The 18,995-nt window shown below is 42.8% G+C and overlaps 1 protein-coding gene across 1 annotated transcript in view; it reads left to right on the forward strand.

The window, feature by feature from the left end:
• Positions 1-18,594, forward strand: part of PRKCE (protein kinase C epsilon) — a 413,449-nt gene extending 394,855 nt beyond the window's left edge. The window contains exons 15-16 of the mRNA XM_044290816.1: positions 1,299-1,445; positions 15,810-18,594. Of these exons, the coding sequence (XP_044146751.1) occupies positions 1,299-1,445; positions 15,810-15,956 (294 nt within the window). The 3' untranslated portion in view covers positions 15,957-18,594. The remainder of the gene's footprint in view (positions 1-1,298; positions 1,446-15,809) is intronic.
• The last annotated feature ends 401 nt before the right edge of the window (positions 18,595-18,995 follow it).

The following is an 18,995-nucleotide window of genomic DNA, read 5'->3' on the forward strand; positions in this document are numbered from 1 at the left end:
ATATACCAGTGATTAATCTATTACATGCTTGAACCCCACAGAAGAAGCTCTGGTATGTGTGCCCCACAGAAAATGAACAACACTATGCAGTGCTCTCATAATACTGCCATAGAGCGCAGAAATAATGCCACTATACTATGACCACATAATACTGCTATCTGCATAGCCACTACAGGGAAATGAAGCATTATGTGTTTGTTGCCCATTGAGGCTCTGTGTGGACTAACATGCTGGGCCATCCAGAGATATGGGAGGGCGTTGTAGCTGTTCTCTGCCCTGGGTTATAAATAGGGGCCCCATGCTGTACCTTTGTTAACTCAAATCCCATTTGCAACCATTCATTTTAAATAAAGCTGCTATACAGTGCACAACTAATACTACCAAGCAATGCACAAATAATGCTCCTAAAATGCTTCTGTAATGCTACCAATACTACATTGATAAATCTCTTATACATTGAACATATAGTATTACCTTACAATAGCCAAAAATGCTACATACCAATAATACAATAATACCGCTATATAATGTCCAAGCAATACCAGTGCTGGAACTGTGACGTACATCTATAGCAAGAATCAAAGAGGGGTTTATGTTTGGTAGGGACTGGGTGGTGGAGGAATAAAAAATCGGAAGGTCATTCTTGCTTTTTTTAACTTTAGGTTTAGAAACATCCCTCCCACATGGACATAACTTTGTATGACACATTTTAAATTCTGAGAGGCTCCTATGTTATGTTTAACTGTATGTGTCAATGATATTAGCTGCTCTTTTTTTAAGCTGTTTTAATTTTAACTGCTGCCTTTAAGCTTAATAATCCATAAAGGGGGTCTGTCAGCAGTTTTGACACCTCAGAACTGATAACAGCACTAGACAGGTGATGGAAAAGCTGTTAACTATATCTGAGCTGCTTGCACTTGAGCCATAGGTAAGAAATATCATTTTAACATACTGCTTGTACACAATGTGTTAAAACATGTATTTGTCACCCATGGAGGAAGTAAAACCAGCAGCTCAGGTATGGTTAACTGCTTTCACATCAGCCATCTAGTGCTGTCAGCAGTTTTGAGGGGTTGAAACTGCTGACAGACTTTCTTTATGTGGTGTATATCACATCCATGGATGATATATGTAGAATGCCAGTAGACTATATATATGTGAGTGTTTGGGTGTACACAGTGTATCCCGGTTCTATGAGAAGAGGTTGGTTTTCCGTTCTTATATACATTATCTATAGCCAGACTGAGCGCTTGAAAACCCGATATACATTGACTAATTATTTTATTTTCTGTCTATAGTTTATGACAAAGAATCCAAACAAGAGACTTGGATGTGTGCCGTCCCAGGGCCTAGAAGAAGCCATTAAACAGCATCCGTTCTTCAAAGAAATTGACTGGGTACTTCTAGAGCAGAGGAAAATCAAACCACCATTCAAACCTAGAATTGTAAGTAGAAGCAGAGTGGTCTGTAATGGACGCTATGGATTACAGGGCGGCAGGACCTATATTATGGCCATTTTATGCCAGATCATTCCTCCCTTTTATTTATACAAGGCTCATGGACCAGACTGTAAGACTGAAGTGTCTACTATATAGAAGGACAGTTGTCCTCAGGCTTGGTGCTTGGGTGACTTAGAGGCGTTGTGCAGCCTGTTTGTATTGATCACCTATCCTCAGGATAGGTCATCAGTATCTGATCTGCAGGGGTCCGACCTTGAATGGAGCGAGAATTTGTAACAGGGGTGCACCTAGCCTTTATGCTCCCCTAGGCTGAAAACGGCACCCCCCCCCCCCCAATGCCAATTTCCTAACCTACCCCTTTCCTCCAGCCCTACTGTTAAAGACATACTTGGAAAACATTACATATAGAGCTACAAAACATACAGGGTAATACAGCACCACATACTGTGCCCATTGTGCTTCTCAATATATATTGCAAAAACAGATAACCCCCCTTCCGCTTCCCCATTCTTGCCCCTACCTGGTACTGCCTGAGGCAATTGCCTCACCTCGCCTCGTTGGTGGTGCACCCTAACTTGTAATTACACTACGCTGCTGCTACAGGGGAGACGACGAGCAGTGTAATGAAGAGGAATCAGCGCTCCCTCTTCAAACAGCTGATCGGCGAGAGGCTGTCGGAGCCCTGCCGATGAGATGTCCATGATCTATCCTGAGGATAGGTCTTCAATATAAACCCCTTTAAGGATTCCAATACTTAATTTAAAAAATGGCCGAAAAAAGGTTTCAACTTCCTCTGCCTCGTTATTGTAGGAAATGCAGCTGTGGAAAACAAATTGCTGTAATGTGAAGATTTAAGACCCTTTTATGTGGGACGGATTAGCAGGCAGTATCAGAAAAAAACCCATTTATTCCCAATAATTGCCCATCACTGAGCAGAGTTACTGCGTTCATTCATCCCCCTACAGATTTGTTGCTTGCCGGCAGCATTTACACAGGACCGCCACTGTTCAGATATTGACGTCTTATTGTGAAGTTAGGACATCAATATTGAACTCCTTAATTGTCTTCAGGACCAGTTCAGTCTTGACATGGCAGTCTTGAGTAGCAGACGCAACATCAGCTATAACGTGTTTCATTGATCCTCTATGTCCTGTTGTGGGAAGACTTTGAGATGGACAACCAGGTGACCCATACCTTCCATGGCGTGATAGGCCTGAATGGCAGAATATAGGAAATACAAGTTCTATATAGCAGTGTCCTTCTGTGACTTCCTGATACAAGACCGCAAGATTAAGAAGCATCTCCATGGCAATGTCTTGTTTTGTTGTCGTAAGCAACATGTTTCAACTGTGCAAGTGGCCGTTCATTTACTATTATGCTTGTTGTGATGATATAATCAGAAGTGCTTTGCACATGATGTAATATTCAAGTTATTGTACCCTTAATCCTCTTGATATTCTACACTCTTCTCCACTGTTCATGAAGGAGAACAGCCCAAAGCATGCCAGTTTCAGGTAGGCACTGCCAGGGATTGTTTTGGCTAAGTGCCCTACATATGATTAATGTTGCTTTTAATTGCATTTTGCCTTTGACAGATTTTGAAATCATTGGACTCTACTAGGCATTCAACTAAAAAGTGAGATATAAACTCATACCTGAGTATTCCCTCTAAAATGTGTTCGGGGTTCGTAAACGCCGGGTCAGGCTCGTCTAGACTACGCACCCTGTCCTACCCCCTTCCACAGCATGCCCTGCCTATAGTCACTCAGGAGGGTGCACCAGTCACTTTGAAAGGAATGTCCTGCCCGTGCGTGGCCTCTACGCTACTAACTTGTACTAACTTGTAATTGTAAGCCCTTTCCTGATATATTTGCAGCAGCCCAGGAGGGGTGCATGGCGGTTGGGAGTAGTAGTCATGGTCGGAGGGTAGTGGTAGTACTCACAGATCACAGTGGCAGTCTCCACTCTGGTGCTGACTAGGGCCGTGCAGTGACTACATTACACACCCTCCTACCTGGTGGTAGTTGTGGTGCTCTTGATGGTAGATGGATTGGTTGGGTGCAAGGCAAGACTGGTGGATATTGGAGACAATAACCAGGCCTGTTGGTTGTCATAAATGAAGTATCTCTTTGCTAGGTTTATGATGGGGATTAGAGTACAAATATAAAGTATATCACAGTGCAATATTCTCCCAATAGCACCATATGGACAGCAACAATGATGATGGTTTTAGTACTCCCTCTCTCTAGCCAGTTTGAAGTCTCTCAGCAGAACCACAGGTTTGCAATAAGGTTCTGGTGAAGTCCTGTCGCAGTTCCCAGGCTGAGGGGTGCAGAACTGAGATACCGGTGATCAGTCGGTCTCAAAGTATGGGGGATCCTTTAACAATATTCCCTCGCTACAGCAGCAAACCCTTTCTGAGCACAATACCTTGCTGTCTGAGTCCAATTCAAGGTCTTGTGGGTTCAAGACCTTCTAATCTTCTTATCTCTGGACTGCTTTGGTAGTATGGCTGTCTTCTGGGCAGTTGGGAGGATTTTCTGAACTTGGGACTAGTTGTGCAGGCGGTCTCTCACAAACGCCTTTCCTCCAAGCTGCCTCAGATTAGACTCTCTCTCTCCCTCTCTCTCTCTGTGACTAGCCAGGTGGCAGGCCTGGTCAGTCACTCTGACAACCTAACACGGTTTGCCAAATCGTTAACCATATGCTGTTCGCACTGTGCTATTAAATGCATGTACATAAAAATTACAACATTTAACTCAAGATATAGTACGTTAAGGCTACTTTCACACTGGCGTTTTGGCTTTCCGTTTGCGAGATCCGTTCAGGGCTCTCACAACCGGTCCAAAACGGATCAGTTTTGCCCTAATGCATTCTGAATTGAAAAGGATCCGCTCAGTTTGCCTCCGTTCCGTCTCCATTCCGCTTTGGAGGCGGACGCAGCGTTTTGGTGTCCGTCTGACGAAACTGAGCCAAACGGATCCGTTCTGGCACACAATGTAAGTCAATAGGGACGGATCCGTTTTCTAAGACACAATTTGGCTATGTTACAGATAATGCAAACGGATCTGTTCTGAACGGATGCAGACGGTTGTATTATCTGAACGGATCCGTCTGTGCAGATCCATGACTGATCCGCACCAAACACGTGTGTGAAAGTAGTTTAACTCTGTTGATAGTAATTAACCCTTTGTAGTAGTCACTGCCTTTAGTGATTATCACTTTGAAAATTAAGAAAACGCACTCAGGCAGTTTACTAATCCTGTCTAAAATATAGACAGCAAAAGGTTATGCCACCTATTGGTTGGCTTACTTTGCAGTTGATTTTTGGAGCTAAATATCACATTTTGACAATTTTTCCTTTCCCAATAAGCCACCCCCCATTCTTGCTAAGCCAAGGCCCATTGGTGAGCTACTGTAGGTGCAGTGGATTTTTATAAACTATATACTCTTTGCCAAATTGCACCAAATTGTGGTGCATTTTACGACCAGGCGCAATCATATTAGTAAATGTGGGCTGTTGTATGTAGTTAGTGCAGCCCTGTCTTTATCCCCACAGTAAATAGCCAGGGCAGATTCTCCTGGGCTCATCTCAGGCTAGGGAAGTGGGAAGTGGGAGGGAATGGAAGATCCCTCTATCAACCATTCCATAAAAATCCAGGCCCATGAAATACTTTAAAGAAAAGTGCCTCAGTAAACTATACTTTTGATGAAATCACCCTGCTTTCCTGGATTCTTTTTACCTCACCGATCTGAGCAATCTGGGTGAGATATACACCCCCTTCAGTACGTTACCATACACAGTGTTACACTATATAGTTGCATTGTGATAATATTCTAAGTGTTCAGCCTGAACTACTTCAGGAAGCTTATTTTTTATGAGACTGATCACGTTTTTAGAAATAAGCAATTCAAATAGAACATGTTAACTAGACTGGATGCACATGTCATGCCTGCTCATACATGTCTGCATTGCTAGAGCTATACATCTGCATCAACTGCCGTATTATTATGTGCCATGTCCACTTGGGCAGGTTTTGGATGCCTGGCACATAAAGTTTGTGTTTTGCAAATATCTATATATTGTTTTAACTTTACAATATTCTACATTTGCATTGTACTTTATAAATCTATGAAGTCCGTATAATGTAGGCAGCCATTGTGCTGGTGAAGGATATTCTATGGTGCAGATCAAAGGGGTTGTCTGAAACTTAGAAAAGGTTTAGAATTGTTTTCTCTTGCCTATGAGTGGCTTACTTTCTGAGGAAGAAGTAGATGTTTTTTTTTTTTCTAGATTCAGCAACCCCCTTTAAAGGGGTTATACAGGAGTGAAATATTGAAGAACTCCTTTCTAGGCCAGTGATGTCATAGTCATTGGTTATATGGCCTATGTGCAGCTCACTCCCATTCAAGTCAGTGGGCCTGGGCTGCAGTACCAAGCATAGCCACTATACAGCGCGTTGTGCTTGGTCCAAGGGCTGTAGCCCTTTCAAACAGCTGATTAGTAGGGGTGCCAGAAGTCGGGGCCTTACTTACCAGTCTGATATTGATGACCCGTCCTAAGAACTGGTGATCAATTTTGAACTCCCAGAAAACCCCTTTAAGATTTTTGGTTCCTGAAGTGCATCTTTCAATCTAAGAACCACCTCTAAATACCTCTACTTGTAAAGAGCACCCCAACTGTCCATGGGTTGTGTCACATATTGCATTTCAGCTCTGTTAAAGAGAATGGAGAACCACATACAAGCTGTGGACAGGTGTTGACTGTTTTTAGATAAAGCACTGTGATTTTTAAACCCTGTACATGCCCATGAGGTTTTTTTAATGCTTTTTAGATTTCTGCACCTGTTTTGCTTCTGTTAAGTTCAAATGTGTAGGTCACTTTGAGAAAGTCATTAAAATTGATCGCACTTGCTGTGATCCTTATTTACAGACAGTAGTGCTCTGAACCTTCTGACGAAGTCTACAAGACACAGCACCATGACTCCCTTATATCAACATAATCTCCCATAAGACATTGTCCATATGATTTCTTTTTTCTCTTGAATGCTTGGTCTTTTGTTTGGGTCTTCAGGTTTGATGAGTTTTTTTTTGACAATGATGGAAACTAACTATCTAGTTTTTGGATGTGGTGTTATCTAGCATAGCTTCAGTTTGGTCTTTAGAGCTTCAAGTGGTCAAATAGGGTTTGTTTATTTATTGTAAAATCCACCAGTTTGTCTTCCTTTCCCCCCTGTTTAATGATTCATGGGTGATCTGTTGATTTGTGGTCAGGATTTTGCAGGGTTTTGGACCCTCAGTGATGTCACTGTTTCCTTGCAATTTTAAAAAACTAATTAAAGTTGATTCAAACTTGAAAGTGGTTCTGCTGACCATACGCAACTGTTGTAGACCAGCAGAAGACAAAGGATCACTATTGCATTTTAAGGTATTATACAAATATTTCTAAATTACTGACATCAACACCTAATCCAAGATAATTAAAATAACGCAGGCAGGGAACGTACATCACATGTTAGCTACCTCTAGACCCAACAGTATTTATAGTCTGTAAGCAACGTGAACATAAAACTATAAAATCTGGGTCAGCTTTGTATCAATGAGAGTTGTACAGTGTTGCAACGGCCTCCACACCTTTGTATACTGGCTCCAAGGCTGCTTCCCAGCCTACAAAAACAAGACTCTTCATGTATTCTAAGAAGGTGAATACTGTGAATTATTGTAAACATCTGTAGATGGCACGTGATAAAACAGGAGGAATATATAAACTGTTTCACGTGGATATTAGTGATACAACTTTCCTGGCCCAATCTAACATGCAGCCCCGTCAATCTCACCAGAGGTCAGGTCACTGCCTCTCACAAGATCAACACATTCCTCTCCTGCTGCTGTCCTTATTTTCATGATTTGATTGGCTATGAAGTGTTTATATTTCACCCTCATTAAAGGGGTTATCCATGATTTTTTCTTTCTTTGCGCCCCCCAGCCTGATTCACACCACTCCATTTCAGCGCTCTCTGCTGCTCTTCACTGGTTTTCCAGTCCCTGCCTGAACAGGGTCACTTGCACTGCTGCAGCCAATGTCTGACCTCAACGACGACATATCCCCGATTGGCAGGGGACCAAGCATTGACTTTTTTCCTTGGGGACATGACACCATGGTGGCCAGTCATTGGCAGCAGCAGTGGCACATGAGAGCACGTCAATGTGGAAGTTGACAGATGGGGACCAGACAGGGGTGGACTGGCCATAGACCATACAGAGAAATTTCCTGGTGGGCCGATGACCATGGGGCCACCTGAGGCCTCCTTATGGCTGCCAGCTAGGTACATAACGATCTGATGTTCACAGCATCAAAGGGGTTTCAGAGACTTTTAATATTGATGATCTGTCCTCAGGATAGGTGTTTGAGGAGGCAGCGGTGCTCACAGTAGCGCCACAGCCTTCTCTCAGTTTTTCTTAGACCAGTGACAAGACGTTCATCGGTCACGTGGCCTAGGCGCAGCTCAGCCCCATAGAAGTGAATGGGGCACAGTGTGATACTAAGCATAGCCACTATACAATGTATGGTGCTGTGCTTGGTAGAAGCATCATTACAAAGACATGATCATTTGTGATGCCTGGTACAATACAATAGTAATCACCCTGATCTGAATCTGGATGACTCCTTCCTCTGGTTAAAGGGGATTTCCAGCTCTTGGATATTGATGACCTTTTCTCCGGACAGGTAATTAGTACCAGATCAGCGGGGTCCGACACCTGGCACCTCCACAAATTAGTGGGTGTGTGACACCAGAAACATAACAGTGGACAGAGCTGGAAGCAGGATGGTCCATCCACTGTGTAGTGGCTATGCCCAACATGCTGTAGCTTAGCTCCCATTTAAGCCACTTTTATACAGAAGATGCCAAACTTTTTCTTCCTGAGGCTCATGCCTAGACCACAGTGCCGCAGGGTCTGATAGCTCGTAGACCTTGGCTAAGTCAGTGTTGACTGAAGAGTTTACCTGCAAACCTTCGTGGTACTTATGACTGTTCTCTTCCTCCTATCATATATTAAGGTGAGATGACTTGGACCCGATTTGATCCATACAGAAAGCCATTGTCATATGTACCCCACAAAATGTCCATTCCATATGTCTGTGGAGCCTATGATACGGTACAGTCCTTTTAGGACTGTCCCAGGAGTCTGAAGGCAAATTCATTCCCACAGAACAATGCTCTTTCTCTCCCAAGACAGAAATATGTCTCTAATTGTCCCCTTGTGGCACATTACGCAGCTCTGGATTTCTGGTTGTTAATAAGAATGAAAAAGGGCTTTTGAGTTTCAGATTCCTTTTAAGAAAAAAAATGTCACTTTCATGTGTTTTTCTAATTAACACAATTTATGTATTTATCATATTATTTCTAAAATTGTAAAGGAAATCTCCACCTCTCAGTGATTACAGAGTAAAATGAAAACAATTTGTTGTAAATCCATATATCTAACATGCTGGTCCTCAAGAATGAGTCGCATGCCTAAACATGCCTGTGGTCAATCAATCAAGAAAAGTCTATTTCTAATTTTTTTCCAGCGCAAATAAATATGATTTGAATGACTACCAAAAACTGTTTAGAATATTTAATCAGTAGAAAAAATGACGCCCCACAGAGTATCAGCCCAAAATACCAGCACATAGTCAATTTGCTCAGTTAGTTAGTATGCCCCATCTCCAATGGGCCAGTGAGTGGGCAGTGACTTCCTAAATTTCACCAGAACCCTATGGCCTTTGTTCTCATCTGCTCAATATCTTACATAGGAAGAGAATATTTTGGGCGTTAATTATGTTTTAATGGGTTAGTATTACTGGAACATCCAAGAATATACTGTGTGGTTCACATTAAAACATTTAGTAAAGGCTATGGACACCTTCAGGTCAATTTTATTTATGATTCCATTTTACTTATTTCGGGCTAATTTTTTTATTTTTTATTGGTCTTTCTTAAAAATGTTCAGCCGTTTTTAAGGTACAGGGGTGAAAAAAATCAGTCCCTTTCACTTCTAAGTCCCATCAGCTGACAGCTCATGTGAAGCCTTATCTTTGATCTCCTGACCTTATAAACACTCATTTAAAGAGGACCTTTCATGGGTCCAGACATTATAAAATAAGTAGCATGTTATGTAGGGCATAAAGCAGGGATCTAATAGCACTTACTATTTTTCCTGGGCGCCGCTCCGTTCGCCCGCTGTGCCCCTGTTAAATTCTCCCGCCTGGTATGCTAATTAGTAGCATCAGAACAGGGAGGAGGAGACTCCAGGGTTTCTCAAGGGGCGTCTCCTTCTCCCTGGCTGTGTCACAAAGGAGAGCGTCACAGCCAGGGAGAAGGTGAGTTTTTTTTCTCCCTGGCTGTGACGCCCTCCTTTGTGACATAGCCAGGGAGAAGGAGACGCCCCTTGAGAAACCCTGGCGTCTCCTCCTCCTCCCTGTTCTGATGCTATTAATTAGCATACCAGGCGGGAAAATTTAACAGGGGCACAGCGGGCGAACGGAAAAATAGTAAGCAGATCCCTGCTTTAATGCCCTACATAACGTGCTACTTATTTTATAATGTCTGGACCCATGAAAGGTCCTCTTTAAGTATCTTCTACCAAATAATAAAACGTATGTAGGCTCAGGAACATCCCTGCTCTCAGGACTCGTATAAATAAAGATTATTATTATAGCATGGCTCAGTTTTGTCTTCCATAGAGGTAAAGAGGCTTCTAGGGTACTCCAGCTTCATATGGAGCCATAAAGAGGTTTTTTTCAATTCTCTCTTTCTTTATATATAATCACTTCACCTAATCACTTTTAGTAAAGGCAAAGGATCCTATAGTGGCAACAGATCTGAGTCTCACTGCCTCTCAGCTTATATACAACCCTACCTACTTAGAATACAAACCTTCCTGATGCAGGTTTATACATGAATACATACTGGTATTTATCATTGGGAATACACATCTGCTAAGTGATGCCATTCATGACAGGTTCTGGTGCTGCTCGGTTGTACAGATGTGTTCCTTCCTTACCTTTTCTGGCTCCAGATTTCTTCAGATGGGTGGAGTGAGATGACCAGGAGGTGTTAATGTTAGATATGTCTATGTGTGGCCACCCAGGGGTTGTGATGTGCATTGCAGTATGTCAAGAGTTTTGCTAGGGTGCGGAGATAATGAATTCAATTTGTATCACGAGAAATTGGTAGTCCTTAATGATATCTGCCGAAAGGTAAAGGCGGACACATCTGTATGTGCAGATTTCACATCCATATCCTCTTTCCAATTTTATTATGCTTCAAACGTAAGAAATGATCAACTTGCAGGATAACGGGCTAAACTGGATGGACTGATGTCTTTTTTTCAGCCTTATAAACTGTTACTAACCTTTTCCCTAGAGCAACGTTTTCTATTTATAATGTATTACACTATTTTTGGTAAAAAAAAAAAAAAGAGAGAAACCCTGGTAAATAAGCCCTAACAGCAGGTGAGGACCACAAATGGTTTGTGTTGAAATATATAAATGTGTTTGTCTGCAGTTATACATCGTCGTACTCACCTGCCTGTGCTTAATATTGCTTTATGAATGTAGCACATTTACAGTCGGTCCTGTATTAAATCCAGTTGTCACTAACATAAAATATTCAGTGTCCAAGTTCCATGATTAATTCATCCTCGGCAGCAGCTGAATATAGTTCTGTGTGCCAAGCCTTGGTGCCTCTCTGCACTGCTCAGCATCAATATTTAGCATCTGTTGTTTGTTTAGTATCTTTTCTTTATTTGTTATGTGTTTGCTGTGTTACATTTGTTTTGTATTTGTGTAATAGGGTTTTCCAGGGGAATTATTTATATATTTTTTTAAATCCAATCATTGCTCACCTCACCTATCGCTGCTCCTTCCTGGACTTGACTTGCAGAGAATGGCTTGAACTGCCCATTAAGTAAATCACTGGATGCAGCGGTGACCCACCTCAGCAAGTGACTGGCAGAGGGGGCAGCCCAAGCCATGCTCTGCTTTTTGAGCCCAAGACCAGTAAATTGGGAACCGGAGCAGTGACGGAGCAGCAGCGGAGTTGGGTTGGCGGGATTAGTATTGATTGCTGGTCAATTTTAACTCATTCCAACTCAGATTTTAGATAAAATGATTTACCTGGAAACCTCTTTCATGTACTCAACTCTCCTGGGTTCATATCATATATAATACTAGCAGAAGGACCCGGCTTCACACGGGTATATTTCATCTATTTCATTTCATATTTGTGTGTGTCGTTAAAAGATAGACAGTATCCCCCATAACAGTGACCTCTACAGCACCCCGCCCCTTTAACAGTGAACTCCACAGTCCCTCACGACCCCCCCACAGTGCCCCGTCACTTTAAAATGGGACCTCCACAGCAGCCCATCCCCTTCATTTGACCTTCACAGCAGCCCGCCCCTTTAGCAATGAGTTTCACAGCACCCCACTTTCTTGACAGTGACCTCCTCAGGGGCCCGCCCCCTTAACAGTGACCTCCACAGTACCCTGCTGCCTTAACAGCGACCTCCACAGCAGTTGCCCCTTTAATAGTGGCCCCTGCCCCCTTAACAGTGTCCGCCCCTTTAACAGTGACGTCCACAGCGACTTCCCCTTTAATGCTAGGGCTACACGACGACATGTGTCGCACAACATTTTGTCTCAACAATTTTTTTATAATGATAGGCTATGGTGTCGCACTGACATGCTGCGACTGTGACTTGACAGTTGCAAAAAATCCATCCAAGATGGATTTTTCTGCGACTGTCGCAGTCGCAGCATGTCACATGTCACAGTATACCACCATAGCCTATCATTATAAAAATTGTCGCGCGACATTGATGTCCACAAGTAGCAGTGTAGTTATGCCCTATGTGTCGTGCGACTTATTGTCGTCATGTAGCCCTAGCCTAAAGCTGACCTACAGCAGTGAAGAAAAATGGCTGGGTTGTTATGGAAACCTGGAGTAAAACTGTGTGTATGTGGAGACTAAGGACCTGCCAGCTTCTATTGGCTGATGCAGGTCATTTTTTGGGAATATCTCAGGAACGATATGTGCTAGAGAGCTGTGACCCCCCACAAGATTTCTTTGCAGGTAGCAAGGGATGTGTACACTAAGTTTACATCTGTAACCAGGGCCGGGCGCAAGCGCAGAAGATTAGACGTGAAGATGCCAGGAGGATTCAATTGCCCATGCGCAGGATCGTGACTGGGGAGAGTTGTAGCCGCCGCCCAGCGAAGTGAATATTGATGAGCTGGGCGGGGCTTCAGAACGGCAGTTGGGAGCGGCTGGCTGGGCGCATTTTGAGATGAAACGCCGCCCCTTGGGCAGATTAGTGATGAGATAGGCAGGTTATAAAACTTTATTTTTTGGTATTTATAAGGTGGACAGGGGGGATACTTAGATGCTTTTAATAGACTGTATAAGACCTGTAATGTCATATATATAACTAAATATGCTGATTTTGCCTGTCAGTGTCCCTTTAAAGCTGGCCATACGGTTTGATCTCCCCTGGCTGCCCCACACAGGCTCAGACTGGCCCACAGGGGTACAGGGGAATCCCCCGGTGGGCCCCTGCGCAAAGTGGGCCCCTAGTCTCCCACCGCCTGCACAAGTGGCACATAACACAGTAGACTTCCTGCACTACATACATATATTTAATGTACAGCTCCTCCACCAGCCTATACTGGTGGGCCCTAGGTACCCCAGTCCGACACTGGCCCCACAGGCATGCATTTTGAAAGGGAAGAGGGCAGTCTCTCTGAGTATCATCTGCGTTGAAATGCATCAGCTTGATCCTTATCTCCTCCGACATGTGCCATCAGGGAGAGTTGGGAGGCCTCCATACACATCGGTCAGCTGGTCCTCCCGAACTCTCATTATTACTGTACGAAGGCACGCTCAAACGCGCATTGGGGGTAACGCCATCCCGGTCTGGATACACTACTTTGTTTGGTAAGTCTCCCTTATATATGTTCACCTATTATTTTTTGGTCAGCACTCCGCTAGGTACCATGGGTACACATAGTTTCCATATGGTCCAGCTATTTTTGCAGTTCTGACTGTGGTTACTTCCCTGGGAGTGACTTTCTTGTCCTATACAGGGATATTGAACGTATGTATATAGGAGACTTTACCACATACTATATAGATTTGTGATTGGCATGTAATCATCGTTACTCTTTATGTAGTGTACCACCGGGATGGTGTTTTTTTTCCTGCTGCTACTTCTTTTTAAACGTAACGTCATGTATGTAAATCATGTTATTTACACCATTTTTTTGCATTTGTACCTTTGGCTTGGATTCTTGTAGGTCGTTGTATTAATAAATGATAGAGACCTTAATTATCACCATCTATTAACCCAATAGGAAAAGACAGTGGAAGAATGCCAAGCATAACATTTTGATTCCTCCGGCTGTTACCGTACCTCTTTGATGTGCAGCAGCTACGTTGAAGTACGGCGGCTCCTATTTTTGTATTTACAGTAGGCTTGACTTTGTGGGTACATACACTTCCCTTATTCCGCAAACAAGCTGACAAAGTGCCTGTGCTGTTTACCCTGCTGATGATTTATTAGACTGTAGCATGGTTTCTGACTCTGGTTACATAACCTCCAGCCTAGGTCGGAAACGCAGCGTGGGTCTTCAGCAGTGGTAATGCCGTAGCCGACGTAAGGGGAATGCAATTGAAAGGGATTGTTCATTTTTTATTTGTTTTCCAGAAAATATCTGTAATCTGGGGGGTGAAAGGGTTTTGGGGATTTTCCTGTTTCCTTGTGGTGCCCACACAGAGAGGTCATAGATCCCAGCCGATAAAGCTGACTGCCAAGGCTGATTTTTTTTTTTGTAGTTGCCATAAAGACCTGATGCCTCATCCAGATGTACTGTACAGTGGATTAGGAAAAATGATTTCTTGATTGCAGCGCCATTGTGGACATTAATAATAATTTTTGTGTATAGTACAGAAAGTATAGCATCTAGACATGAAAATCCAATAGTATATTGGGCCGACTTTTCGTATATTGTGATGTGATGTAACAGGACCTAGGCTATTCTGCACACTGTCTAGTAATTGATTTATATTATATCGTCATGTGTAGATGTATGGCGTGGTTTCCTATATGCTATATAGTGACGTGGACATTTTGCATATCTTATTACAGCATTAGTAAAAATGATCCGTCTGATAATTATGAATTGTGTACTTAAAGGGATCCTTAGGATAGATAATCAATATCAGTTTGTTGGGTGGGGGGATGTCTGACTCCCAGCACCCTCACCGATCAGCTGTTTCGGGCAGCCTCGGCACCAGTCTGGAAACTATACTATGTATGGAGGACAGCTCTGTACATGGTGATGAGATACTGCAGTTTGCCTACCATTCAAGTGAATGAGAGCAGGAACTACAGTGTGTACACAGCCTTCTGCTTCCTCCCCATACACTATAGTTTCTGGCACCATGCCTACCCATAACAGTTGGTGGCAGGAGGTGCTGGCTGTCAGACCTCCACCGATCTGATATTGATTACCTATCCTGAGGATAATTCAACGAAGGAGTCGCGCTGCCTCACTTTGGCTATATTCCCTGAGTCTTGATAAGGATAGGATACGTCAGCTTTTTGGGTGATGCCAATCAATGAGATTCCACAAGAGGATAGTCTTTATCACAAAACAACCCTTCTGTAGATCTAAAGGTTAAGGCACATAGTGAAGGTCCACCAATCTTCCAGATAAAAATTGGTTTTATTATACTCACAAAAGTATAAAATCAACAGGTATAAAGTTGTCCGTAGGTATAACACCGCCCGTGGGGCAGCGCGACTCCTTACTTTAACTGACTGTTTTGAATGTGAATAAGCCCGCTTCACACAGTGGTGAACTTTTACTTTTATTTGACTTTTGTTAATTTTCATTTTTATTATTTTTTATTATTTTTTATTGAAAAGATATCCTGAGGATAAGTCATTATTATCTGTAGCCTGGACAACCCCTTTATACTCCTCGAAAATCCCTTTAATTTCATAACCTACTGTTTCTTTATAGAGCTTCATTTGTCTGTTACAGAGCTCTTCACAAAGTCTTCCTGCAACCACCACAATGGGGATTTATAAGCTTACTGGATACAGATCTATCATTGAGTTCAATGGGAACTGTGTAAAATCTTCTTCAGTAAGGCTCCCCCTAGTGGTGTATAAAATATGTTATGAAATAAATTCCTCGCAGAATTTCAGACCTCACTATCGAAACACCATAACTTTTTTAAATGTCCCTTTGAAAACCAACCAGTTTATCACCTTCCTTTATTTTTTTATTTTTTTCAGAAAACCAAACGTGATGTCAACAACTTTGATCAGGATTTTACACGAGAAGAACCCGTTCTGACACTGGTGGATGAAGCCATAGTCAAACAAATCAATCAGGGCGAATTTGAAGGATTCTCCTATTTCGGAGAAGAATCTTTGGCCTGAAGTAACGGCGCGGTGGAATCACGCCCTCATGCAGTAGTCCTATGGAGACTTAATATGTGACTGAGATTCAGTGGATCCTTACAAACTTGTTTTATTATGAGCCTGCTACTTGTGTAAAGATACTATTTATTGTTGCTATTGTTAAAATTTTTTGTTTTTTAACCAACGGCACTCCTATTTTCTGTTATATGGAGCAATGCAGCATTGCCGTTCGTACCTGTAGCTGTAACATTCTGCCTGGTCGGAGACCACAAAATACTAGACAATCTTAGAAAAACCTTTTTATTTATTTTATACTTTTTTTTTTTTTACTTACTGAAAGTGTACAATAGGAAAGCAATGCAGGGTGAGTTTTAAGTATTTTAAATTATTTTAACCCTTTCCTGCTTAGACACTGTTCCTTTTAACCACTGAGACAGATGGACTTGACTTGCCGTCTGAAAAAATATAAAAAAATAAAAAATATATAAGGTTAGGGTTAGTCTGCAAACGCTGTAAATATATGAGGGGTTCTCCAGGATTTAACCATTGATGATCTATCCCTAGATAGAGCGGCAGGGTTCCGACATCCTGCATCCCCAGCTGTTTCGGAGTAACTCCGGTGTCAGAAATGGGTGCTGGTGCTGCACCACAGAGGGAGATGGTTACTGCAGTGCTGCTTCCATTCACTTCCATTCATCAGCTCTGTCCACTACACAGTATATGGCGCTGTGTAGCATGGCGCCTATTTCAGAACAGCGGATTGTGGGGGGTGCAGACCATTGGATCCCAACAGATATGATATTGATGTCCTACCTTAGGGATAGGCCATCGAACTGTTAAATCCTAGAGAACCCCTTTAATGCACCACCATGGACATGTTGTCTTACGGAGCCCCTGTCTTCACGCGTCTTCCTTTCAGAACATGGGCCTTCAGAACATAGGGCATGTATAAATTTAGAAAAAACATGGCTGCTTTTTTTTTTTTTTTTTTTAAATAGTGCCATTCTGGTCCATGGGTAATGTATGGTACTACAGTCAAGTGAATGGTGATCAGCTGCAATGCCACATATAGCCCATAGCAAAAAAAAAAGAAAAAATGTTTCTGGCAGATAGCAGTCATGCCTTTCTTACTTTATACAAACCCTTTAAAGGGATTGTCTAAAATTAGAAGAACCGTTTGGTTTTCTTCCAAAAACAGCGCCACGGCTGTCCATAGGTTGTGTCTGGTATTTTGCAGCTCAGCTTCATTGAAGTGAAGAAGGCTTAGCGGCAATACCACACAGGACAAGTTTGGCGCTGTTTTGGGAGAAAACATCTTTTTTTAATTCTGGACAACCCCTTTAAGTGTGTTTTGCTCTGAATGTTAGGTCCTCCATTGAGTCTTCAGCTCCTCTGCAGGGTGTTCCAGTGGATGAGAACACCCCACAATGCAGATATAGAAGTAGGAGGCTGTATTTGAAAGAGGACGCATATAAAGGTGTGAATGTCGGTGCCATGTGTTTCCGATGTGGCACTTGTGTGGTAGTCACCAGCTATTTAAGGGCTAATTTATATTAGCAGTTAGCTAAGGTTTAGTGACAACTTATGAATCTTCCCCATTAGATCATTCATGGTCTGATTTATTCCACACCTCAAATCTTCTAGAACTGTACTATACAATAGCATCTAAGATTATATCATTGTAAAAATGGAACATCCTCCCACCCCAGGATCAAAGATTAAAGGAATGTATTACTAGGCTGGATTCAGTAGCCGTTCAGTAGTCTTTCATCCATTGTGAACCCATAGGCCCCAGCATGCCCCATCAGTGGTGGCTACTAATATCTTTACTCCTACAAATGTGATACAAAAAGTCCTGAACCTTATTTGTCCCCATGTCAACACATCCTGTCTTGTACTGCTGTTCCTGTAAGTTCTGAGCTTAGGAGTCAAGTAGGTGGCCCTACTCAGTACATAGGAGTCCAGTGGGCGGCCCTACTCAGTACATAGGAGTCCAGTGGGCGGCCCTACTCGGTACATAGGAGTCCAGTGGGCGGCCCTACTTAGTACATAGGAGTCCAGTGGGCGGCCCTACTCAGTACATAGGAGTCCAGTGGACGGCCCTACTCAGTACATAGGAGTCCGGTGGGTGGCTCTACTCAGTAATTGACTGACTTCATTGTAGGTCTGTGCAGTGACTGATCAACTTCAATCTAGGTCTGGACTCCTAAGCTTAGATAGACCGCGGATTTAGGCCCTATTCATACAAACGCATGGCTTTGTGCCCGTGTTGCGGACTGCAAACAGCTCTTCCGCAATACACAGGCACTGGCTGCATGAACTCTGTGAGTTACTTGAATGGGTCTGCGATCCACAACATACGGCAAAGGATAGGACATGTCCTATTTTTTTGCGGTGCAGAGGAATGGACCAGAAAGCCCACGGATGGGCTTCTGAGTGTCCTAACTTTTGCCGTATGTTGCAGATTGTATACCCATTGCATGCTGCAACATGGGCACTGAGGCCATGCGTTCATCTGAAAGGGGCCTTAATTGAATGAAATACACATTATTTGGGATCTTATTTTCCTTAGGCTACTTTCACACTAGCGTTTTCAATTCCGCTATTGAGATCCTTCATAGGATCTCAATAGCGGAAGAAAACGCTTCAGTTTTGTCCCCATTTATTGTCAATGGGGACAAAACTGAACTGAACGAAACTGAGTGCTCCAGAATGTATTCCGTTCCATTTAGTTGAATCCCCATCGCGGACAGAAAACCGCTGCAAGCAGACCGACCTGAAACACAATGTAAGTCAATGGGGACGGATCCGTTTTCTCTGCCACAATCTGCCACAATAGAAAACAGATCCGTCCCCCATTGTCTTTCAATAGAGCTCATGACGGATCCGTCATAGCTATATAAGACATAATACAACTGGATCCGTTCATGATGCATTCGGTTGTATTATTGTAACGGAAGTGTGACGGATATGCAAAAAACGCTAGTGTAAAAGTAGCCTTAAAACTATATATCAATCTGCCCAGCTCCTCCTGCTCTATTACATGCTGTCGTTCCC

Source organism: Bufo gargarizans, chromosome 4, assembly GCF_014858855.1.
Source record: "Bufo gargarizans isolate SCDJY-AF-19 chromosome 4, ASM1485885v1, whole genome shotgun sequence".
Lineage (NCBI taxonomy): Eukaryota > Metazoa > Chordata > Amphibia > Anura > Bufonidae > Bufo > Bufo gargarizans.